Genomic DNA, 26033 nt, shown 5'->3' with positions numbered 1-26033 from the left:
TTTTTTTTTTTTTTTTTTTTTTTTTTTTTTTTTTTTTGGTATTTTCTTAAGTGGTTGCCCTGGAGATTATAATTAACATCTTGTTTTAAAGCAACCTAGTTCATATTAATCCCAACTTAATTTCAGTAGTATATAAAAACTCTGCTTTGGTATCTGTCCCCCCCACCCCGCCCTTTGTGCTATTATTGTCAAACAAATTACATTTTTATACATTTATAAGCCCATCAACACAGTTTCATAAGTATTGTTTTATGCAGTTATCTTTTACATCAGATAGAAGAAAATAATTACATGCAAAAATATATTTATATTTTCTTCTTTTTTTTTTAAACTATGTAGTTACCTCTACCATTGCTCTTTAGTTTTTCAGCTGAGTTTGACTTACTGCCTAGTGTCCTTTCATTTAAGCCTGAAGGACTCTCCTTAGTATTTCTTGTAGAGCAGGTCTGCTAGCAGTGGAATCTTTCAGATAATTCTCCTTCATTATAAAAATCTATTATATAAATATAAATCTTTCAAATAATTTCTCCTTCATTTTTTTAAAACTTTTTATTTTATATTGCAGTATAGCCAATTAACAATGTTGTGATAGTTTCAGGTGCACGGCAAAGTGACTCAGACTTACATATACATATACATATACATGTATCCATTCTCCCCCAGCCTCTCCTCCCAACCAGGCTGCCACATAACGTTGAGCAGAGTTCCCTGTGCTATGCAGTAGGTCCTTGTTGGTTATCCATTTTAAATGTAACAGTGTGTATATATAGACCCCAAACTCCCTAACTATCCCTTCCCCTCACCCTTCCCCCCGGTAACCATAAGTTCCTTCTCTAGGTCCGTGAGTCTGTTTCTGTTTTTGTAAATAAGTTCATTTGTATCATTTCTTTTTAGATTCCATATATAAGGGGTATCATACGACATTTCTCTTTCTCTGACTTACTTTACTCAGTATGACAATCTCTAGGTCCATCCATGTTGCTGCAAATGCCATTATTTCATTCTTTTTAATGGCTGAGTAATATTCCGTTGTGGGTGTGCACCCACATCTTCTTCATCCATTCTTCTGTCAATGGACATTTAGGTTGCTTCCATGTCTTGGCTATCATAAACAGTGCTGCAGTGAACACTGGGGTGCATGTATCCTTTTGGGCCATGTTTTTCTCTGGATATGTGCCCAAAAGACCCCAGATAGCCAAGGCAATCTTGAGAAAGAAAAACGGAGCTGGAGGAATCAGGCTCCCTGGCTTTACACTGTACTACAAAGCTATAGTCATCAAACCAGTATGGTACTTGCACAAAAATAGAAATATAGATCAATGGAACAGGATGGAAAGCCCAGAAATAAACCCACACACCTGTGGTCAATTAATCTATGACAAAGGAGTCAAGACTACATAATGGTGGAAAGACAGTCTCTTCAACAAATGGTGCTGGGAAAACTGGACAGCTACATGTTAAAAAAAAAAAAAATGAAATTAGATCATTCTTTAACACCATACACAAAAATAAAATGGATTAAAGACCTAAATGTGAGACAAGACACTATAAAACTCCTAGAGGAAAACATAGGCAGAACACTCTCTGACATAAATCGCAGCAATATCTTTTTTGATCTGTCTCCCAGAATAATGGAAATAAAAACAAAAATAAACAAATGGGACCTAATTAAACTGTCCTTCATTTTTTGAAGAATAGTTCTGCTGGATATAGAATTCTTGATTGACAGTCTTTTCCTTTAGCACTTTGGTGATATCATCCCACTCCCTTCTGGCTTTCATGGTTTCTGATTAGAAATCAATTGCTTATCTTACTCAGGAGTCTTAGTATATGTTGAGTCACTTTTCTCTTTCTGCTGTCAAAATTCTCTCTTCTTGTCTTTTGACACACTGAGTCTGATGTGCCTGTGTTTGGATATCTCTAAGTTTATACTGCTTGGAGGCTGTTGAGCTTCTTGGATGTACAAATTAATGTTTTCATCAAATTTGGGAAGTTTTTCAGCCATTATTTCTTCACATATTGTTTCCACCCCTTTCTTTCCCTCCTTCCTTCTGGCACTCCTATTATGTGTATTATGTGATGGTGTCCCACCCATCTCTTGAGGCTGTGTTTATTTTTTGTCATTCCTTTTTCTTTGTGTTTCTCAGACTGGATAATCTCAATAGACCTAGTTTTAAGTTAGCTGACTTTCTCTTCAGCCAGTTCATATCTGCAGAGGAACCTCTCTAGTGAATTTTTCATTTTAGTCATTATTGGTCTTTTAAATAATTTTTATCTATTGATATTCTCTGTACAATGAGATGTTCACATACTTTAATTTGTTAAGCATGGTTTCTATTCTGTTTTTTTTTTTTTCCGGTACGCGGGCCTCTCACTGTTGTGGCCTCTCCCATTGCGGAGCAACAGGCTCCGGACACGCAGCCTCAGTGGCCATGGCTCACAGGCCTAGCCGCTCCACGGCATGTGGGATCTTCCTGGACCGGGGTACGAACCCGTATCCCCTGCATCGGCAGGCGGACTCTCAACCACTGCGCCACCAGGGAAGCCCTCTGTTAGTTCTTTAACATATGTATAATTGCTTATTTATGTCTTTGTCTAGTAATTTCAGTGTCTGGACATCCTCAGGGAGTTTCTCTTGACTTCTTTTTTACCCTGTGTTACGGCCAAAGTTTTTTGTTTCTTTGTGTATCTTGTAATTTTCTGTTGAAAACTGGGCATTTAAAATATTGTGGCAGATCTGGAAGCCAGATATTTCCCCTCCTCAGGGTTTGTTGTTTCTTCTGTTGTCATTGCTGTGCTGCCGCTATTTATTTAGTTATTTTCCTGAGCAAATTCTGTAAAGTCTGTATTCTTTATTGTGCATAGCCATGAGATCTGTGTACGAAAGTTTAGTTGTCAGCTAGTGATTGGACAGTGATTTCTTTAAATACTTGGAACCAATCATGTTTTTGAGCCTTTGCCGAGTGGCTCCGTGTTTGTGTTTTGGGGAATGCCTTCAGCACTCCAGCCGGCAGTTTGCAGCTCTTCCTTAGCCTTTACTTCTTGCTTATGCAAAACCTCAAGGTCAGCCAGAGTTGAGAGATTAAGGTTTTCTCAGGTCTTTGCTGGTCATATGCACTGTCCACAGTTCTAGGAATTTGTTGGAGCTTTTTAACCCTACCCCACCCCCAGAACATCTCATTATGCAGTTTTTCCTTCCAAGTTTTCTAATCAGCGTCTTGTTAGTCTCTGTTGGTGTCACTGCCTCAGGCAATTGTAATGTTAAATAATTCCTGCTAATTACTTTCAACAGACACTCTGGGGATAGGGCTATTTGCACAGCATGAGCTTGAGATAGGTCAAATGGTGACAACTCTCTGGGGATGGGCTTTTTGGTAACTTCAAACCACTTCTGCCCCTTCAGTGGCTGCTAGGCTACCTTGGTTTTGAGACTGTTGGTTTTAAAGGCCACCAGGAAGCTGAGGTTATGGGGATGGCAATAAGTCAAGTTAAAATGCCCCAAATTTTATGGAAAAGATTCAGCTATTTTTCCTCAAATAAGCACCCCTCAGACTGCTGGAAGACTTTGTTTAATTTCCACAGTTCTGCAGAGGTTAATTTTGACAGATTTTGCCAGTGTCTTTGCTTTATAGAGGAGCAGGTTCTCCAAGATCTTTACTCAGATATTCTAGAAGTGTTTCTCATGCCCAGTTATTTTTTTACTGAGTTATTTGCAGGGCCAACTAATTCTGCAACTCCAGTCCAATTCACGTAAGAGTCCATCTGCATAGCTTCTCCTAGAGCGAGCAGTGTGTAACCTGTTGTTAGTTTTTTCTTGTTAATAATAAAGAGTAGTTTTAAAAATACCCTTGTGAGTAGTCCTTTGTCATTTTTACGTGTTGCAAAACTTCTACCAGTTTGTAACTATCTTTTTTTCCTCTCTTTATGGTGTTTTAATGAAGTTCTTACTTTTAAAAGATTTTGAATGTATTAATATTTTCCTTTATGATTTAAGCTTTTTGTCTCATTAGTAGAATTTTTCCCTACCCCAAGTTTATCTAGATAGTCTTTTTAATTTAATTTTCATTTTTTAATAATAAGTTGGTACTATTGCATTTTTATTTTCCACCTGGAATTGATTTGTATATGATAGGATTTTGTGGTTCAACTTCACCTTTTTCTGTGATATCCCATTGCAGCAGCCCTATTTATTCAAACATCAGTTCTTACCTTCCTAATTGGCTGCGCCTACCCTGCATGTTATATGTCAGTTTTGGTGTATACAGAAGTCTCTTTCTGAACTCTTTATTTTGTTCTCTTGCTCGGTTTTTCTTAACCTATCCCAGTAGCACCTTGTTCTTCAGGAGATGTCTTGAGTGTTCTGAGGCTTTGCTCTTCTATTCAGTTTACAGCTCGTATAAAGGAGAAATAACATCTTCAAGTATTGATTCTTCCAAATTGTGAACATGATAATGTACCCAGTTTATATAGGTTCTTTACTCTTCCAGAACAGTTTTATCATTTTCTCCATATAAATTTCATACATTTTGAATTAGATTTTTATACCTAGGCTCTTCATATTTCTTAAGCTATTGAAAAACGGTGTTTTAAAAACTGTTGCAGGTCTTTAGAGACACAGTTTCTTTTTGTGACCCTATATATATTATGTATACTGATTTTGTGTCCAGCAAACTTACTAAACTCATTTATTCTCACAATTTATCTGCAAGTTTTATTGAGTTGTCCATATAAACAATTATGTAATCTGTTAGTGATAGGAGTTTTCTTCCCTTGCCATTCCTCCTATCTTTGTTTTTTTGTTTGTTTGTTTTTTTTACTTACTGTGCTGGCAAGGACCTCCACTGAAAAGAAGGGATGATAGTGGGACCCATCATCTCGTTTCTGATGCAAAGGAAATACTTTCACCATTTTACTATTAAGTAGAATGGTTTTCTATAGGTTTTATATAGCAAGATTTTATCAGGTTAATGAAGTTCATTTCCATTCCTAGTTTCATAAGAATTTAGTTTAGTTTTCTTATCATCAATGGATGTTGGATTTTATCATGCTGGTGGAAAGAAAGTCCTGTTCATTAAATTTTTTTTAAATTAAATTTTATTTTTCTCTTTTCTTTAGCAAAGAAGTCTGTGATCCTGATATTGGCGGCAAGATCATAATGTGCCCTCAATGTGATAAGCTTTGTCCATTCTGGAAACTCAATATTACTTGCGAGTCCTCAAAGGTATTTTTTTCCCAAACATTTACAAGTAATGAAAGATGTTTTTCCTTCTAAAAATTTTAGTACAACATAGTGATTATAATTTTTCCCTCTGAGGAATTTAGAAAGGTAGTTGTCACCTAAATCTTCGTTTTGAAAGATAGATATAAAATGCATGTGTTTATTCCTTGTTTACAAATAATAAATTGAAATTAAAAGCCTTATCTAAAATCTCCTGAAGGGTCAGTGAGGAACTGTGGAATTGAAACTAATTTAAGTATTTCAGGTAATCAAAGCAGAAATCTCAAACCTGGCTTATCTCATAAATACTATTTAATAGGTTTACTATTATAAGTATTTTCCTTAATTCAAGTGAATGGAAACCTGAAATCTGTACTTGTGTTTTCCCACTTTGAAAGTGTGCCGAAACTCTGCTTGGATTTTTAAAGACCTTGCTGGTCAGATTTAGACTGTATTTATAAAAATGCACAAGAAAGGTTTTGTCTGCAAATGGTAACAGCTATTCACTTTGTCTCAAAACATTCCCACAAAATACATCTGGTTCCCCTTACACATGCAGATGATCTTGAGCTATATGACTTCTTAAAATCCAGGAGGTTTAGGAAAAGCACTGAGACTGGAGAGCGCTTACTGAAAGGCATGCCAGAAACGCCAGACAGGAAGAAAGACGGTCGGCTTGCTTCGGAGAGTTTTCCTGACAACTTTGATGTTTGTAGTAGTCTCCATTGTCTTGATCTTTCCTCTGTCCCCTAGTTCTGCCATGAAAGTTTAGGAATCTTTATATGACCTCAGAATATTCTGATCTACTCCGTGTAAGTCTTATTTTAACTGAGTACACTGCTAAGATAGTGATGCCACATTATAGTTTATACTTTGCAAAGTTCTTGTAACTATATCATTACTTGACACACAAAACAGCACTGTGAGACAGGCAGAACAGGTGTTACGTCCATTTTACAGATTGAAACGCTGAGGATCTGAGAGATTAAATGATTTGCTCAAGGTCACCCGCCTAGTAACTGACAAAGCCAGAAAATGATAGCAAATCTGCCTTCCTTGCTATTACCGTGTTCTTCAGTGGCTGACTGTAGTACCAGGCACTCCACTCTCAAACTGAACTCTATGTTTGGAAAATTGTTCCACCCTTAATTAAGGTGATTGCAGGGTATTGTCAACACATGGATTTCTACACTTAATTTATGAATTAAAATACATTTCATTTCCCAGCCACCCCCCCAACCAATACAAGTTCTAGACTCTAAATATCTATCATAGATCACTCAAAGTAAAAGACTTGGAGCTAGTGAGAGAGAAGCTGCCTTCCAGTGATATTGACTCATAAAGGTCACTAGTTAGTGTGTATCCCCAGGCACTGGATTTAAGGCAAGTGCCAACGATAATACCAGAGGCAAACTGTACTCCACAAAGTACAAATAGAAATTCCATTTTCCTTAAGAAATTATTTTTCACACACCCAACCCGCATCTCTTTTCTCATATCTTCTGCTCCACCTAGCCATCCTTAAGCACATGACTTTCAAATATGTCCCTGTGTACATTGTTTTTTCATTGTTTTGGAAAAAAATGAATCATTCTCTTCCAGTTTCCCCCCAAAATCCCTTGAGTCTTGTCAGAGTGGTTCGCAAAGGGAGGGAAGCATATAAAAGAATATGAGTAAAAGAATGAAATGAAAAAATAAGGTAAAAAAGGAGAAAAAGAGAAGCACCTTTTCATGCTTTTCTGCTTATTGGTTAATTCAATCATTTCTTCAATTATACATTTTTATATTCATTTCTTTCCTTTTGGAAAGAGATGGAGTATTCACTAATTGACATGTATGCCAGAATTGTCAACAAATTAGAAATAGAAATAGAAAATCAGGATCAAGGAAGTGAAGAAACAATTATGGAAGTAATCAGGATTAATCCTGTTTTTGTGACTGAGCATTAAATAAAGTTCTTAGCTTTTTAGCTGGCAAGATAAAGAGGAAACATGGTCAAGGTATAATATTTAGTTCTTTGAAATACACTATTATAAAATTTTGATTTTGTTCCTTTGCAGGAAGAAAGCATAGCAAATGGTCACTTTTCTAGATTCTAACTGGTTCCTCTGCTTAAAATCATCATGCCTGCGAATACAGCTCTCTCTTATTTCCTGCTCCACCTGACTAAAGCAGTATGCTGACTTGGGGCCACTGTTAACACAGCCAGCTTTCCCTTTCTGTGCCGTCCCGCTAAGCAAGCTAAGCTAAGCTTCTTACCAAGAAAGCTCTTTGCTTATCTTCTTCCCTACTTCCTGCTTCCATGTTGCTCCTGGGGCACGGAGAGCAGAGAGGCCAGCCAGCCGTCGTCTTCTTTCTCTCAGTTCCTTGATCCTTACACAAGTGGCAAAAATGGTAACTTCCTCCAAGCCACCTAACTCCTTCTCATAAGAGTGCAAGGCACATCTCTCGTCTTGAGCTGGGCAGCTGGGGTGAGCTTGGCATTAGCAGTAAACTTGCCTTTTCTTGCTGCTCCTTTTTTTCCCCCCCTCTAACGTTGACAGATGTGCTTCCAGTGGCTTTTTCTCAGCATAATAGGATTTTCTCTTTCTGGAGTGAGGGTGGAGGTGTCAGGGCAGATAGAGAGGTATCAAATAGAGAGAGGGGGCTTCCCTGGTGGCGCAGTGGTTGAGAGTCTGCCTGCCGATGCAGGGGATACGGGTTCGTGCCCCGATCCGGGAAGATCCCACATGCCGCGGAGCGGCTGGGCCCGTGAGCCATGGCCGCTGAGCCTGCGCGTCCGGAGCCTGTGCTCCGCAACGGGAGAGGCCACAACAGTGAGAGGCCCGCGTACCGCAAAAACAAAACAAAACAAAACAAAACAAAATAGAGGTTTGCATTGATTCCTAGAAGAGGAGTAACATTGGATAGAATCTTCAAGAATAACATTATAACACGCAGAAATGTTTCTCTTAGGACTTTTCCTGCAATAATTTTCAATAAGGGATAAGGTATGACATTAAAAGACAGCTTGGAAAAGATGGTTCCATAAGAGTCAAAGCTAAAAGACTTGAAATCATGTTCCATAGAATCCCAGGAGTAGAGGAATAAATAGATGGGGAGCATTGTTCCCTAGATGGATCACTCATTTATTAATTTTGTCTTCCCTGAGCTGGATTTTTGAGAGTAGTAATTGAATGACAGACAGTTCGGGACTATGCTTTCTGCTCAGGGTATGTAAGGATGATTGAGGGCATCTATATGCTTTGGAAGAGAGATATATAAGAAGATGGGTGGGTGGATATTATTTTACAAAAATAACAACATATTTTTATGTAGATGAAAGTTTACTCATTTTATATCCATATAAAGGGCAACACAGAAAGAACCTTTAAAAAGTTGAGTTTTTCTGAGAAGCTGATTTGAATTTTCTTTGGCACTGGAAAGTTTGCTATTCGTTTATTTATTTATCTATTTTTAGCCTATAGCTTCCGTTTCTACCATGTCTTCTTTACTTTTCATAAGATCTGTCATAAAGTTGATATTATGTTTGCCACTTTTTCCACTAACTTAATAGACCTTTTTAGGAGATATAAAAATGCTCACTAACGAAAAATCGGTAACTAATTGGAAGATCTTCCAGGAATTCATAGAGGGAGATAGACTATTTTTATAGTAGCAAAAAGGGGAAACTTAGCAGAACTAGTAAATAGAGTATGTCATGTATTCCTTCATGATCATTGTACCCTTTGTAACGTCAGGAAAAGCATCTGTGCCTCCTTATCCTAAAGGAAGCTTCCATCAGCGATGGTAGAAAAGTCATCATTGGATTTGAGGAAACAGAGCTGTCTCCTGGGGGAGAGCCATCTCAAAGTAAACCCCAGTTTTGTGCTTCTCTTGACAAGAAACGTAGGAATTCAGGAACTTGCCCTCTGACGAGGGTTGGATAATCAGATGCAAATCGTAAATCTAAAAGTTGTTTGGAGTTCATTGTATTCTTAGGGCCATTCTGTTTCCTCAAATTCACTATCATAGTCCATAAAAAGAGGCTGTTATTCAAAAGTATGTTAGAAGCTTTCAACAGCGTGGCATCTTAGCAGCTGAGCCTATTTCTTTATCATGATATGGAAAGATTCCATTGGAAAATGTACTCTGGTAAATACAGCAGAGGCTGCTTGCTTTCAAGAGAATGAGAAATCTCATCTGTAAGTATGTAGTAGATACAGTGATTGTCAAACTCGGTAACAGCTTTAAAAGAAATTCCCAAACTGTAGCACATACAAAGCAGTTCATATTTGCTGAATCCTAGTAAGTAAAGAACATGATTCATGTACATGTTATTATTGTATTTTCCAGAAATTGTGCCTCTTTGACAGTTTTGGAACCCTAGTCTTTGCAGTATTTATGGGGGTATGGGGTAAGTTATGTCCATTTTTTTCAGTTTCCTTTTGCCTCTTAACTAAAAACAAACAAAAACCTTAAGATCATACAAGTACCGAACTAAATAGCATTATATGGTTTTATATAGGCGATTAAGGTAACCCACTTTCAGTCCCTTGGATTGCCCAAACTTCATCTCCCCCCCAGACTCCATTTATAATTCTTAAGGCCATTGTATCAATTACTGCATAAAAAACTACCTCAAAACGTAGTGGCTTAAAACACAGGTTTATTGTTTCTCATGATTCTCTGCGTCAGCTGGGTGATTCTCCAGGCATAGTTCGCCAGGAGGGGTTAGTCTGTGGGGCTCAGCTGGGCTGCCTCCTCTGGGTCTACATGGTGTCTCATCCTCCAGTGGGCTGGCCCAGGATTCTTCACATGGAAGTTTAGGGTTCCAAGACAGGAGAAGCGCACTCCAGGCATTTTTTAAGCCTGTGTTTGCATCAAGTTTGCAAATGTTCCATCAACCAAAGCAAGTCATGGTCAACCCAACAACAATGTGAGGAGGTGGGGGGACTGCTCAAGGGCTGGATACACAGGGGCATGATTCACTGGGAGCCATTATTGTAATAACCCTCATAGCTGTGCTCCAACCTGACTTTCAAGGGTTTGGGGTTCGGGAAAAACAGCAACACAAGGATTACAGGTAAGCTTTCTTCTTTATACACTTCTATATGAGTATGTGCTGCTACTCTTATAATAGTAACATTCTGTTTAATAAATAGAACAAATATGATCCTAAAGAATATAATTTGTATATAGAAGCTTTAATACTATATATTATTTATTTTGAATAGCCTCATTAATGTAATGAGGCAATTATCATTTTATTTAAATACAGACTTTCGCATGTTTAATTGATGTAACTGTTCTACCACAGAAGAAAAAATGTCCACTTTCCAAGATAAATGCATTTCCAATTTCATTGTGTAAGTCAAGAGGAAAATAGTGTTCAGGGTGTAGATAGTTGGGGGAAGAAACAGAACCAAGTCTTTTATTTTGGAGAAGACAGCACATGAACACATGCAACTCACGTATAGATACAGCTGTTTACAGGTGTCCTCGGTGGTATTTCTCTTTTGCAGTGGTTGTGCCTATGAAGGGTCCCCAAATGAATCACAGAACAGACAGGCCAATTATTTTGGACACTTTTAAGAGATATTAGTTGCCACTGCTGCATAAACTCTAAGGAGGCCAAACTTACCTAATAAGTCACACTGTCATTCAGACATTTAGCATGTTTTGGCTGGAGACCAAACACTAGCTAATATTTGACACATGGGAGACTAAAGATCAAAGTCATAAGATTCTCTGTACTCCTCCACTGTAAAATAATATATATATATTTTTTTATCCCCAGTAAGAGGGTGGGTGCCGAACACTTGGGTGGGGTTGCTTTTAACTATTGCCTAAACCTCAGTCTCAGCACTGGTTCATAATCTATAAAATTCTAACACATCTATTGAACTCCATATACTAATGGATGCTGATAGCCCTAATTAAAAGAGACTTTTAAAATAAAGCAAAAAATACTAACTTTGGCACTTGAAAGAAAAACTTCAAGGTCCCTAGCCCACCCTGCTTTCTGTGATCATTAACTACACCATGTTTATAGAACTGACAGGCATATTGAGCTGCTGTTTTTATTTCATCAGATTGTAGAATGCAGAAAACATTTCGGCCCTGCTCATAACACCATATATGTATCTTTAAGGATATGTATGTATGATGAAGTCTTTATTTTAAATGCCTGATATTGCTTTTCTTGTTACCTCTGCCTTATGAGAACTACTGCTGTGAACCTCATTACAGAAAGCCTGCAATTGCAGAACTGAAGTTTTTCATATCACCATCATCATATTCCTGTAGCATCTCCTTTGTGCCCAGATATATGTGGCAGAGTATTTTTCTGCTCCCTAGTAACTATAAAAGTTGAGGGTAGAAAACCTTTTATAATAAATATAGCACAAATCATGGACTTACTTGAAAAATATCCCCCCTTGTAGGTCAAACCATTCCATCTACTCATACTGACTCGTAAAGTCCTAAACACCAGCTAACCACGATTGAAGTAAAGGTTCTGAACGTATCCTCCTTCCCCATTCCTTGTTGTTTCTTACCTACTTCTGTCTAATGCTCCCTGCCAGCCTTTTGCCTGCATGACTGCAATTTTTAATTTTCACCTTTGAGTTCTAGGCTGGGCCTAGAGATTTACAGAAAAACCCAGACCCCTGGCTCATAAGGAGGGGTGGGGGGAATTTCAGGAAGCCTTCACCCTGACTAGCTGCACTTGGAGATCAGAAAATGACTCTTGAGACTGTTAGTTTGAGGTCTCTGCTTCTCCAGCTGCATCCATACCAGCAAAATAACACAGTGTCTGTAACCACCCTTGCTTCCATTCAGCTGCATTTCTTTTTGCGGTACGCGGGCCTCTCACTGTTGTGGCCTCTCCCATTGCAGAGCACAGGCTCCGGACGCGCAGGCTTAGCAGCCATGGCTCACGGGACCAGCTGCTCCGCGGCATGTGGGATCTTCCCGGACTGGGGCACGAACCCGTGTCCCCTGCATCAGCAGGTGGACTCTCAACCACTGTGCCACCAGGGAAGCCCACATTTTTTAAATATTCTTTTCCATTATGGTTCATCACAGGATATTGAATACAGTTCCCTGTGCTGTACAGTACAACCTTGTTTTTCCTGAGAATGTATTTTCAATCTTGTAGTCTTTCAGTTAGGAAGTTAGAATACAGACTGAGCAAGCTCATCTGCCTTGTCTACCTTTGTGACTGAAGAGGTCTGACTAGTTTCAAGGCCCAATAAAATGTCTCAGCCCTTCAGCAGCAAGCTCTTAAGGCAACCAGAATGCTCCCATCTACCAGAGTGTGCCTTATCCTTAGACATTGCTGGATACAACCACCAACGCTGTGTATTGGGAATCCTCTTCATCTGATGCATATTTTCTTTAGCTGTTTAATGTCCTGATTAAGAGAACAAGCTGGTTTTGATTCCCAAGGTCCTAGGCAGCCTTCTCTCTTATTATATATTCGTATAGGAGTCCTGTCTCTCACCAGTCAGCTAGAGATGCCTGGTGTGTGGTTTGCCAGAGAATATAAGTGCGGAGTTCCCCACTGGAGTCCGACCAGTTGTTTTATTGCAGGAAGAGAGACAGAGAGCAAAAGTTACAGAACAGGAAATTCCTGTCCGGCATCATGCACAGTCACCTCTGGTCCCGGTGCTTTCACTCTGGGACCCACAGCACTGTGAGTCAGCAGCCATGTAGCCCAGGAGTACTCCAGAACATTGGGTGGTTATACTAGGCTATCAGGGTCTTTCACAGACCCTGCAAAGTTCTTGGCTCTGTGAAATGAGGAACTGAGCAACTCCCACCCATTCCTACAGCTCCCAGGGTTTGTGCCCTTCAAGGTTTCGAGGATTTGCTTACCCAGTCATTATTTTTCACCAGGCCATTTCTTCGTTGCATGGCAGTTATATCACCTCCCACTCAGAACTCCTCAAATTCAGGATTTGGTAAAAGCAGTCATTTTACCCTTTATGTTCAAGTTCAGGGAGGAAGGGGAAGGGTACCGCTGTTCCTCCCTTATAGCACTGATTAGAATGGTTTCTGTTGCTTTTTGTGAGAAGAGTAGTTTGATTTTCATAAATCATCTCCTGTTGATACTGTTGCTAGATAGATACTGAACAAATAAATGGCTGTTACACTCCCATTTTAAAGATGTGGAAAATGACACTCAGGCAGGTTAGGCAAATTACCTGAGGTCCCCAGAGACAAAAAGTGACAAGCACAGAATAAGAGTTCTGCAAATAATTTGATTGTCATCAGTGTTTAGATCAATGACAAAATGCAATGTATAGTAATAAAGTTGTAGCAAACTTTTAGAAGGATGCAGAAATATTTATTTGATATAATTGCACTGCCTTGTGTGGGGTTCTGAAAAATGGGTTAGAAAATGATGGTTCCACAACCTTGATCCTACCTCACCTACACAGGCACAGACTCTTCTTTCTGTAACAGGAATAAGAAAGCCCCAGCCTTCCAGCCTCATGAGATCAGTCCTGTTTGTTTCATCTATGCCTACCTGTAGGTGCCAAAACACGGATGGACTTTCATGTCTTGCATCACAAATTCTTTTAAAAATAGATAACGTTTGAAGATGCAAATTCGTGAAAGTAAGCTGCTTTTTTTTAATAAAGTGAAAAGTAATTTTCTTAGCAGAGGAGGAAATTGAGGATTTTTTTCATTGAAAATCAATAAAAATTTCAAAAACATCTGTATGTCTAATATTTCAATTAAAATGACAAAATTTAGAGGGATTACAAAAACACAAGGAAGGTATCCAAAGTGGCTTTAGAAAGCTTTTTCCAGGCTGGGCTCATAAAGCGGCTATTAATAGAGAGACACCCTCTTGTCACCCACAGTCCCTTTCTTTAGGTTGGAAAGGGCCAGTGGTTTCTTCTTATGTGCAGTCCTAGTGCTTTGAGTGAGTTGTCGGGTAGGACGGTATGCATGATGATTCCTCAGTCTGTCTATCCTGAATAACTCCCAGCAGTCAAGGGGCTAGAGCTGTCGCAGCCTTACCCATCAACAGTCACATTCTCATCTCAGCTAGTCCAGGCCCACGTGACTGGCGGAGCAGAGTGTGGTGGACAGTGGATGGTCAGGCATAGCAGGGAGCAGTGGGAATCAGCTGGGCCCTCCGAGTGGATGATTCCATCCTTCAGGCGTCCCAGGTGATGGAGGTCCTCCAGTTCCTGGCATGACTTCCCACAGTACATTCATTTAGCTAATACTTATCCAGTGCCTGCTGTGTGCGAGTGTTTCCCCTGGGAACAAAACCAAATCCCTGCCCTCAAGAAGGTGACATTCCAGTGGGCATGATAAACAACAAACGTGGAAGCAAATATAGGTCAGGGTGCATGAGTACTATCCATTTTGAAGCGCACAAATTGAGGTCAGCATAGGGAATAAAGCATGCCCTTTCGGACAGAATGTACACTAGCATTGGACTGATTTCATAGTTGCAGAGGGGGTCACAGTATAAAGAACTTCATAGGTGGAAGGGGTAAGGCAATGTTGGCAGAATTCTCAAGTAAATTAAAAAGTAGGGGTCTTCTGTTTGATGGGGATGCATGGTGTTTATCAAGGAGATGTGAGCCTAGGGGACTTTGGTAAGCAGGTGGCTTCCTATGTATACTGTGCTGCTTCATATGCAGCCCAAGGAGAGTTGGCTCATTCCCCCAGGCAGGGGTCTCTCTTCAGAGTATCTGCCCATGCAGCCAGCATGGGTCAGGTGGGAAGCAAGAACAGCTGGATGCAGCTTGGTCCATAGTTATCTGCTGCTCTCAAGGCTTTCCTTCCATGGATGCTTCATTTCCCCCTGGATAGAGGCAAGGGCATGAATGTCTGGGCAGGTTCTCAGTGGTGCAGGCATCGCTCTCCATACTGAACACTCACCAGCAGGGGCCCCTTGTGTTGGCTATGGTCTTGGCTAGATGAGGCTGTAGGGTAGCTGAGCTGTGGCACCATGCTTCCATTCCCACAAAGAGGTCTATTTTTTTTTTTTTCCTGCAGTACGCGGGCCTCTCACTGTTGTGGCCTCTCCCGTTGCGGAGCACAGGCTCCGGACGCGCAGGCTTAGCGGCCAAGGTTCACGGGCCCAGCCGCTCCGTGGCATGTGGGATCTTCCTGGACCGGGGCACGAACCCGTGTCCCCTGCATCGGCAGGCGGACTCAACCACTGCGCCACCAGGGAAGCCCAGAGGTCTATTTTTTTTTTTTTTTTTTTTTTTTTTTTTTATAATACACAATGTATTTATTTATTTATTTATGGCTGTGTTGGGTCTTCATTTCTGTGCATGGGCTTTCTCTAGTTGTGGCAAGTGGGGGTCACTCTTCATCGCGGTGCGCAGGCCTCTCACTATCGCGGCCTCTGTCGTTGCGGAGCACAGGCTCCAGACGCGCAGGCTCAGTAATTGTGGCTCACGGGCCCAGTCGCTCCACGGCATGTGGGATTTTCCCAGACCAGGGCTCGAACCCGTGCTGTCTGCATTGGCAGGCAGATTCTCAACCACTGCGCCACCAGGGAAGCCCCAGAGGTCTATTTTTGAAGGTTCTGGTCAGGAGTCACAGATGCTCTCTTACCCGTAAATGAGGAACAGGCTCTTTCATTTTGGGAAGGGCACACAGAAGGGGAAAGAGGCCCGTCCTGAAAGCAGAGAAGCCAAGTCAGTCCTGCTATCAGAGGTCTGACAGATGAGTCAGTTTGGTTTCTCTTAAAAGTGGTTTACTTAGAGGATTTGGAACATTTGGGTGACCTGAGAGTGTCAGGAAATAATACCCAAGGGCTTTGTAGCTTTCACTCTCTAGTGTTAATTCATCCCCCTGTAGCTGTCATGCAAGGAGATGGAACTTGGTGGAGTACAGGCCATCACCTCCGCTCCCTGATGGGGCCAGTGGATTACAGTGTCAACTGCAACTCGGGGGGCTCTTGGGGGCTGGACATCATTCTTAATGTAAAGAGGCCCGGAAGCCTCACATAACTCCCACACTGGGTTTCAAAGTTACACAGGGGGACTAGCTGCCTTCCAGTTCCCCAGCCAAGTAGGAGACAAGAAGTGGCCTCCCCCACTAACTGTGTGCTCTTTGCATCCATTGACAGCAGCGTCTATGGCAGAAAGCTGAGCTGTCGCCTATACTTGCTTCTGAACAGCAGGTAGTCACAGCAGTGGCATCGTGAGGGTTAGTGTACCCACAGAGGCAGTGGCGGGATGGAGGACAGTTACTAGCATTGTGTCCTGGAGGAGCAGTGTTGGAATCAGACACTGGGCAGGCACGCAGTGATGGCATCTCAACAGAGTGGGTGCCACGGGGCAGAGCCAATGGAAAGCAAGTTATGGAGCAGGTGGCTTGGGCAGTGCTGCATCGTAAGAAGGGCTCGGGCTCTGGAGCCAAGGATGCCTTGGTTTGACACCTCAATCCTTATCTCGGGCAAGTATTTGAAGCTTTCTGTGCCTCTGTTTCTTGGTGTCCAAAATGGGGATAGTAATAATCGTTACCTCAGAGGGTCATGAGGGCCTTTACAGATGTTGTGTCATTAAGCTCACAACAGCCTACGAGGTAGGTTCTATTTCCCCCATTTTCCATGGCGGGGGGGTGGGCAGGCAACAGGGGCTCAGGAAGTTGAAGCACTTTAACCAGTAGTCGTACATCTAATGATTGTTAGAACCAGAATTCGAACTTGATTCCAAAGCCAAGATTATCTCTGGGAAGTGGGTGCTTTGAGCATTTCCATTGTCCTTGCCGTCGGGGAGCATTGCGTTCCTGTTCCTCAGGGCCCATCCCGAGGTTTCCCCCATGTCTCTGGCTGCCTGCAGCGGGGTCTGCAGGATTTCAGGGCAGCTGGTCTTTGCTCTGCACTCAAAGGCTCCCTGTTCTCTACAGGTTGATTCAGAACGCTGACTGCTCAGTAGAGCTTTCCAAAAACAAAAAACAATGCACAGGCCCAGTCCAGACCAATAAAATCAGAATCTCGGGGGTGGTGCCTGGACTCAGTATTTTTCAAAAGCTGTCAGTGCTTCACGTGCAGGCAGGGTGAGAACTACCCCTCCGTAGCTCCTTTAGTGAGCTCATCCACTCATGCCCCAGTTACCACTGGAAACAGGAAAAAGTCTCGGCTCAGCCTAGATCTTTCTCTGGAGTTCCAGACTTTGACCTGCCGGGTATCTCCCCTGTGGCCCACAGGCAGCTGATCAGAAGCGAATGAGTAATCTTCTCTCTCAGACTTGCTCCTCTCCCTGCCCTTCTTATTTCAGGGAATGGCACTAGAATTAGGACATCGCCAAAGCCAGAAAGCTGGCGGGCATCCTTGACCTCTTTCACCCCCTTCCATCACACCTGCATGCAATCTGTCAACCTGCTAAAACGCCGTCTTCTCTCACCTCCCGGCTGAAGCAGGCCTCATCGTGGACCTGCCAGCAGGTCTCCCAGCCTCTAGTCTCTTTCTCGACTTCCTTCAATGTCTCCTCTGCCTTTAAGGCACACAGAGTCCTTCGTGATATGCCCCTGCCATCTCTCCACCTGGCTGTCCCACCCGCCTCACCACACCCTGTGCTCCCTTCCAGTCTCTTCACAGCTCTTGGAAAGTACCTGGGTCTCTTTGGTCTCTTGCCTTTGCACACACGGCTGCCTAAGGGGAAATGGCCTTAACATTCCACCTTCACCTGATCAGCTCTAAGCCATCTCACAGCTCACCCCAGTGGTCCCCTCCTCTGAGGCAGCCTTGTTACATTGTGGCTCTGTGTGCCCAGAGCACCTCGTGCTTACTTTGATCACAGCTGTCTTAAAAGTCCACTGTAACTATCACTTCACTGTAATTCCTATACACCTAGGAGCTCCTTGAAGCAGGGACCATATCTTTTTTTTTTCTCTTTATTCTCAGCACAGAGTAGATACTCAAAAATATTTGTGGATGGAACAGTGTTTATTCCAGAATTTCTATATAAGAAGGGCTTAGGGTATCAGTCTGATTGGAGGAAGGGCCTAGGGGATTTACCCTGAAACCACATTTTCAATGAACATTTAATGTTTTTTTTGGTCTAGTATTTGAAGTTACAAATCTTGAAAAATAATGATTTCTAAAAATTATTTTATTCATACTTTACACAAGATTGAGAAAATACCAGTTTTCCACATTTAAGAATGTTGTTTTAATTGGGCTGACTTGGGTGGTGGAAAATAAAGATTTGGGGACCACTGAAGCATTCTCATCCCTGCACCCCCAAGCCCTTTGGAAGAAAGAGAGGGAGAGGGATGCAAGAAGCAGCAGCCTAAAGGATGGACCATGAACTGCTTTGAATTATAATAGTTGCTTGTGTTTTTCGGTTGGCAATAATGTGCTAGGAGCAGATGCTTTAGCAGTAGACACAATCAGATGTCTTCTGACCATCCCATTACCACCCTTCCCATGACCTATAGTCTGTTTTCACAAGTTGAATAAATTATCAACATTTTCCTTTTAAAAAAAGCATTAACTCATTTTTCTCTCTTTTAAATATTAGTATCACCTATAAATAAGTAAAATTAGATTTTATTGACCATATACACAAGTGTTGTGGATAATTAATAGTATTCAGTACAGATTTCTGAAGCATCAGTCATCACTGAAGATCCACATGATGCTGTTCTCTCTTTGGTAGTTACCTTGTTTTTGGAGTTCTGGAAGCGGCGCCAGACAGAACTTGAGTACGAATGGGACACTGTCGAGTTACAGCAGGAAGAACAAGCCCGGCCAGAATATGAGGCACAGTGTACTCATGTGGTGATAAATGAGATCACTCAGGTAAAGAGTATGTTATCTAGATGCAATTCAGTCTGTTTATTGCAGGGTTTCTCAACCTTGACTGCACATTGGAATCACGGACTAGGGACGGGCGCTTAAAAAATATTGACGCCCGGCTTCTGTTGCTATATACTCTGATGGTACTCAGTGGCCTGGGGTGCATTCTGGCACAGGAATTTTTCTTTTTAAAGCTGCTCTGGTGATTTTTAATGTACAGCCAAAGTGAAGGAGCACTGCTAAGAACAGTAGGCACAGGAGATAAATGTGGTCCCTTCTTTCATAATAACAATAAAAATGAAAAAAATAAAAAACCTCTGACATAAATGTATAAGAAAAGATGCATTGATTTGTGTCCTTTCATAGTACCAATAAAAATTAGACTCTGACATAGATGTAGAAGGAAAGACACATTGGTTTTCATAGTTGATTCTCAGTTTTTCACGTGGTCCTTCATTATTACAGCCACCTTTTCATCGTAGACTAGCTCCTTTGTCTTGCACTACGCCTCGGTCACTGCTCCCCCTTCTGGTTGGTACGTGCACAGAGTAGGGTGACTTATCCTAAAATCAGAGAAAGGATGAAGGAAGAAGGGAAACATCTGTTGAGGCCAAACTATGTTCAGGCCCCGTGCTAGGCATTTTATCTAATTGGAAAGGTAAATTTGCTGCTGTTACTGCTGCTGCAGAATTAAAAAATAAAACTGTAGAATGTCTTTGTATAAACATTCCAAAGCCAGTGAAAGACAATTTTTTTGAATCATCTGCATTATTGCCTCTTTCCATCAACACAGAAAATCTGGAGCTAATTGTACTTGTAGTCATCAGCATAAGGACAGTAGGTTTTGAATATGAATAACTCTTGGAAAGAAAATGCTTTTATCAAAAGCATCTGAAAATGTCTCCAACCATAGACTTTATAAATTGACTCACAGATTTACAGAATGTTGGCAGTAAAAGGGTCTGGAGGGAGCAGTTCAACCTCCTCACTTTATAAATGGAAAAAAATGAGGTTCAGTTACCCAACAGAAAGTGACATTTGTCTTTTACAATGTAACAAGTTTTAAATAATCCCCATTATGAATAGTTCCCATTGTTTATGATGAAAGATGGGGGTCAAAGCATGTGTTGGTAAAAGATTGTACATAATGAAAGCTGAAACTTAGACAAAATCAGATGTTCATAACGTTTTTGAATACTGAAAAACAAAATCTTATGTTATTGGCAACATACAAAACATACTGAAGAAAAGACATTTTGGAAATTTAAATCTGTCCATTTTAAATTTAAAATTGCCAACTAATAAGTTAAATTTCTCTTGTAACATTGCTTGTTAAAAAATTGAAGATGAAGGTTCATTTCTCCTTATCCTTCTCTCTCATCTTACCTTGATTGAGAACACATCCTCAGTGTCTAGAGAGGCCAGCGGTGTGGTGGTGAGGCCTTGGGAACAAAACTGCCTGAATTTATATCTGAACACAGCAAGTTAGTGGCTGAGTGATCTTGGACAACTTGTTAGGTTCTCTGTGCCGTAGTTTCTCCAGCTATGACACAGGAGTAAGAAAGTTGCTTCCTCATATGATTGTGGTAAGGATTGACTGAGTTAATGGATAGAACCTACTTAGAATAGCACCTGGCACAGAGTAAATGCCATGTACCTGTTTGCAGCTATAATCACACTGTTGATATCATGTCTAGAAAAATCGACATATATTCATATAAACTATAAAATGGAAACTCTAAAAATTCAGTTATACCTAATTAATACCTAAAGCTCAACCAGAAAACACACATTGGCTTCCTAGTACTTGCAGACATCTGTGAAACTTGCTGTCCTGCACAGACTCTGGGTTATCACTGCAGTCACTTCTAAAATCTAAGACAAGCTCAGGAATGGTATTGTCATATACCCAGACTCCTGAACTCAGATCATGGCAGATAAACAGTTCATTATTCACATTTGCATTTTCAAAAACTGTTTAAAATGAACACTGAACACGTTTTGCTCTATGTATGTCTGAAATTGTTAACAGGCAAACATGCAAGTATGAGTAAGAAGGCTGTGTCTGAAAGCTAATTTTTTAAAAAAATTAAGCCTAGGATTCAGTGACCAATTAGGAGAAAAATCATTTCGTTGGAGGAATCCCTTGATTGACTAAACTTCTTTTTTTTAATTAGGAAGAAGAGCGTATTCCCTTTACCACCTGGGGAAAGTGTATACGTATAACCCTCTGTGCCAGTGCTGTCTTTTTCTGGGTAAGAATCTGCCACAGATTTTTCTACTGTCTAATTTTAAATGTTGAGAAAACTGAAAGTCGAGCTGGAAACTGTGTAGTTTCATAGAGAAGATTGTTTCCAGAGAACAGCTCAGCCACCACATGGAGCAACTCTCAAGGTTTCACAATATCTTCTGCTGCCCGTGGCTCTTTGAGCTCCTTTCACCTCATTTGTTTAAATCAGATCTGTGGTTCAGGATTTTCAAGTTTCTGATGAAGAGACCAGATGGGAGGCATCAAGAATTCTAAAATTGCCAAGAGTAACAACTAATATAAAATGTCCAGGAATAGCCTTAACAAAAAGATAATAGGAACTATTAAAAAAAAAACATTAAAACTACTGAAAGACATAAAAGAGGCCTTAAACAAATGATTCTAGATAAAAAGACAATGTTTCTAAAATATCAGAACATATGAAATTAGTTTTGGGTTTATTATGAATAAAATCATATTAGTAATATAATAATAAGTAATGTAATGAGAGTTTTATTAGCTCAAGAACAGCCAGCTTAGAGAACAGGACATGAAGCCCAGATATGGGCTCAGTAATAATTTAATATATGAAAAGGAAGGCATTACAAATCAGAGAGATAAGTAAAGATCATTCAATAAATGGTAATGGAACACTCGTTAGCTATTTGGGAAAAAAGAAAAGATTAAAATCATGCTATGAACCACATACTGTGATAAATTCCAGAAACATTAAAAAACATTTTAAAAAGTAATACCATAAAAAACTAGAAATAAATATTGATGAATATACAATCTCTAGATGTGGAGGAAGTTTCAGAGGAAAGTATTTAAAGATTTCCATACATCAAAAGTGTCCTAAGTTTAAAAAAAACACCAGAGGAAATATTTGTTAACAAAAAGGGCAAAGGGCTAATTCCTTCAACACGTAAAGACTTCAGAGCACTTCTAAGACAACACCAAAAATCTCAGGAGCTGAGAAGGCAGAGAAGATGAATACACATTCAGAAAGGGAAAAAATATTGTGGCAGACGTCAAACCTCAATGGTAATTAAATCAGTGCACATGAAAGTGAAATACAATTTTTCACCTGTCAAGTGATGAGACTCTGTGTTTGTAAGGCTGAAGTGCCATGGTACTCTCATACCTGTGCTATTGGATTTTTACACTGCTCCAGCCTTCTTAGAAAGCAGTTTGGCAGTACATGTCAAAAGTCAAAAATATTCATATGCTTTAATCCACTAACTCAGCTTTTAAAAATGTTTAATCAGGAAGTATTTCAAAATGGCAAGTAAAAGTCAGACATATATATATATATATATATATATATATATATATATATATATATACACACACACACACACACACACACACACACACACATCTATAATACATATATAATATTTCTGTTTATATATAAATGTTATATAAATATTAATTATACATATTATATATATATATATATAACCTCAGCCAAAATGTCCTCCTTCCAACCCTTCATACAGTAGAATATTGTGCAGCCATGAAAAAGTATGTCCACGAAAATATTTTATGACATGTAAAAATGTCATGATTATGATAGGCTTAAGAATAAAATTAATATGTAAAATATTTTTATATGAAAACAATGCATAGTTCTGAAGGAATTACACCTATGTATAGATACATCTTTTTTCCTATTTTTATTTTTTATTCTTCATTTTGATAGTTGGAGTCTTTCAGTTGTAGGTGACAGAAAATCAATCTCCAATTGGTTTAAACAACAACCAAGAAATGGGGATGGGTGAGATTTCTTGGTTCCTGTAACTGAAAATCTCATGTCTGAGGTATGACTTCAGTCAAGAATAGATACTGTAGCCCAGATGATGTCAAGGCTGGTTTTGTTCTGTCTTCACTCTGTGTCCAGTGGTGTCCCAGCATGGTGCTTCTAGGCATCCCTCATGGGTGCAAGATGGCTGCAGCTTTCCAGATCTCACATCACATCCAAGCCAAGAAAGGTCTCTTTTAGCAGCATCCCCTGTTGACAGAGGAAGCTCGTCTTTCACGTGGGCACTAGCACATATCTCCTCACATCTTGGTGGCTCTTTTTTTTTTGCAGTACACGGGCCTCTCACTGCTGTGGCCTCTCCCGTTGCGGAGCACAGGTTCCGGACACGCAGGCTCAGCGGCCATGGCTCACGGGCCCAGCTGCTCTGCGACATGTGGGATCTTCCCGGACCGGGGCACGAATCCGTGTCCCCTGCATCGGCAGGCGGACTCTCAACCACTGCACCACCAGGGAAGCCCCTTGGTGGCTCTTAATAGGTTATTTGCCAATCCTTGAATCAGGTGCTGAGGCCAATAGGATGAGACACCTGTTTGTCTCAAACCAATTGGGATCTACATCTGGAGCCCTGGGCAGGGTGGGGCAGTTGAGCCCAAACCACTAGACTAAAAATAGAAGGGAGATTATTTACCCTAAAGCAAAATCTAGGTCCTCTTCTAAGACGGGACAGATCCAGGGCAGCAAAAGCAATCAGTGTCCACTACCAGGTACTTTCAGATTTTCTCTAATGAGCGTATATTAAAGTTATGATCAGAAAAGAGGATACGTAAGCAACTTGAGGAAGGAGGGTGAAAAGTTTTCCTGTCTCCTAAGAAATATTGAACCCATTAAGTGCTCTGAAGAAAAATGGAAACACGTCAAGTTTGTAAAAGTTCTGAAATGAATTAGAATTCATTTCATAAGCCATATAAAGGTTTGTGTGTCTTTGGACTCTGAGTGTCTCAGTTCTCTCACTTACTAGTTGCTTAATTTGGGACAAATAGCTTCATCTCTATGTGGCTCTGTTTCCTCATCTGTAAAAAGAGAATACTACCTACCTCACAGGATGGTTGTGAGGATTTAAAAAATATATGTGTGCTGAAGCAATAGTAAGCATTAAAGAATCTTACCTATTATGATTACTTAATATGTAATTTTAAAAATTACTAGCAGAGTTTTAAAGTATATATATACTATCAATATTTTTTTTTTAACATCTTTATTGGGGTATAATTGCTTTACAATGGTGTGTTAGTTTCTGCTTTATAACAGAGTGAATCAGTTATACATATACATATGTTCCCATATCTCTTCCCTCTTTGTCTCCCTCCCTCCCACCCTCCCTATCCCACCCCTCCAGACAGCCACAAAGAACCGAGCCGGTTTCCCTGTGCCATGCGGCTGCTTCCCACTGGCTGTCTACCTTACGTTTGTTAGTATATATATGTCCATGTCTCTCTCTCGCCCTATCACACCTCACCCTTCCCCCTCCCCATATCCTCAAGTCTGTTCTCCAGTAGGTCTGTGTCTTTATTCCTGTTTTACCCCTAGGTTCTTCATAACATTGTTTTTTTCTTAAATTCCATATATATGTGTTAGCATACGGTATTTGTCCTTCTCTTTCTGACTTACTTCACTCTGTATGACAGACTCTAGGTCTATCCTATACTATCAATATTTAAATGGCCTGTATGTGTTATGCTGAGAGGAAGACTTGATATACCTTCTCTAATACATTTTTCTCAGCCTTAATTAATTTTCACATCTAATCACACACACACACACATACACACACACACACACAGTGTCATTCCTTTCACAAGTATGAAGCCTTAACTGTGAAGAAAAGGAGACAATGAGAGAGATTAAAGGAGCAAATATAATGCTTTCTCTACAAACTGATAGCTTAAAAAGTAAGAAAGACATCTTTTTAACACTTTGGTCACCATAATCATAGCTAATATTTAGATAGTACTTTTCATGTGCCAGGGCTTAATGCCCTAATTGTTTTTACCTGTAGTAACTCATTGAAGCCTCACAATAATCCTATAAATCAGTTGCTTTTACTATCCCCTCATTATATGGGTGAGGAAATTGAAACCCCCAAAGGCTAAGTAATTTGCACAAGGTCCCCCGAGCTAGCGGTGGAGCTGGGATTCGAACGCAGGAGTCCAGCCATGCTTGTGGATCATTCCCTCTACTGCCCTCCACAGGTGGCACCCAGCCTCCCTCTGTGACTGTAAACAACATGACGTGATTTGCTTGGTACTAAAATTCATATTCTTTGTAGCTTTCTCTATCACGGCAGTCATCACGAGCCATCGGAGACATTGAATACATGCTTCTGGAGTGTGTCCAAGAAGGTAGATGTAAGGAAAGCAGTTTAAAAATGGGACCTTTGATGTACCTTGTTCAGTGGCCAGAGAAAACCTGCCTAGTAAGGAAGTGAAACCCTACCAAGCACACGCAGATTATGTTTCAGACACCCCCACTGACCTTGGGTCTATGCAGTCAAAACTACAATAGACTAGGAAAATGAATCCTGTGCAAGTGCAGGTATAAATAACTGCCAGTTTAAGGTCTCAAGATCCAAGTATGAAAAGCGTTTATCATCAGACACCTGCCTGCTGCCATTTCCAATAGTGACCTTGGGGCATCTCTGCAGCTTCACTGGTCCTGTTCAGAATCTCCTCAGCTACGGGAACGAAGACAACAGCCAGCACATGCTGACCCCTGAGTCAGTAATAGGTTCTCTGTTGGAAGGAAACATATCCTCTTAATGGATTATAAATGAGCAAAACCCACTCATTCTTAACCTAAATAATTCCATAATTATTATTCTACAAAGGGATGTTTTCACTGGTTCTGCTATCACAGACTTTTTTCTTCTACCAGAACATGCTACCAGCTACTCCATTTTTACCCGATCTGAAGATTCTCTCTCTCTCTCTCTCCCCCCTCTCTCCCTCTCCCCCTCTCCCCGTCTCCCTCCCTC

General features: G+C 40.5%; 1 protein-coding gene across 1 annotated transcript in view; it reads left to right on the top strand.

Annotated features, from left to right (window-relative positions):
* The window catches only part of ANO6 (anoctamin 6), a 137272-nt gene that overhangs the window by 80276 nt on the left and 30963 nt on the right, over positions 1-26033 (top strand). Inside the window, exons 9-12 of the mRNA XM_007471547.1 lie at positions 5116-5221; positions 9554-9614; positions 18850-18992; positions 21167-21244. Coding sequence (XP_007471609.1) covers positions 5116-5221; positions 9554-9614; positions 18850-18992; positions 21167-21244 — 388 coding nt within the window. The remainder of the gene's footprint in view (positions 1-5115; positions 5222-9553; positions 9615-18849; positions 18993-21166; positions 21245-26033) is intronic.

The sequence above is a fragment of the Lipotes vexillifer genome, unplaced genomic scaffold, assembly GCF_000442215.2.
Source record: "Lipotes vexillifer unplaced genomic scaffold, Lipotes_vexillifer_v1.1 scaffold794, whole genome shotgun sequence".
Classification (NCBI taxonomy): Eukaryota; Metazoa; Chordata; class Mammalia; order Artiodactyla; family Lipotidae; genus Lipotes; species Lipotes vexillifer.
This window is presented reverse-complemented; position numbering and strand designations above follow the sequence as displayed.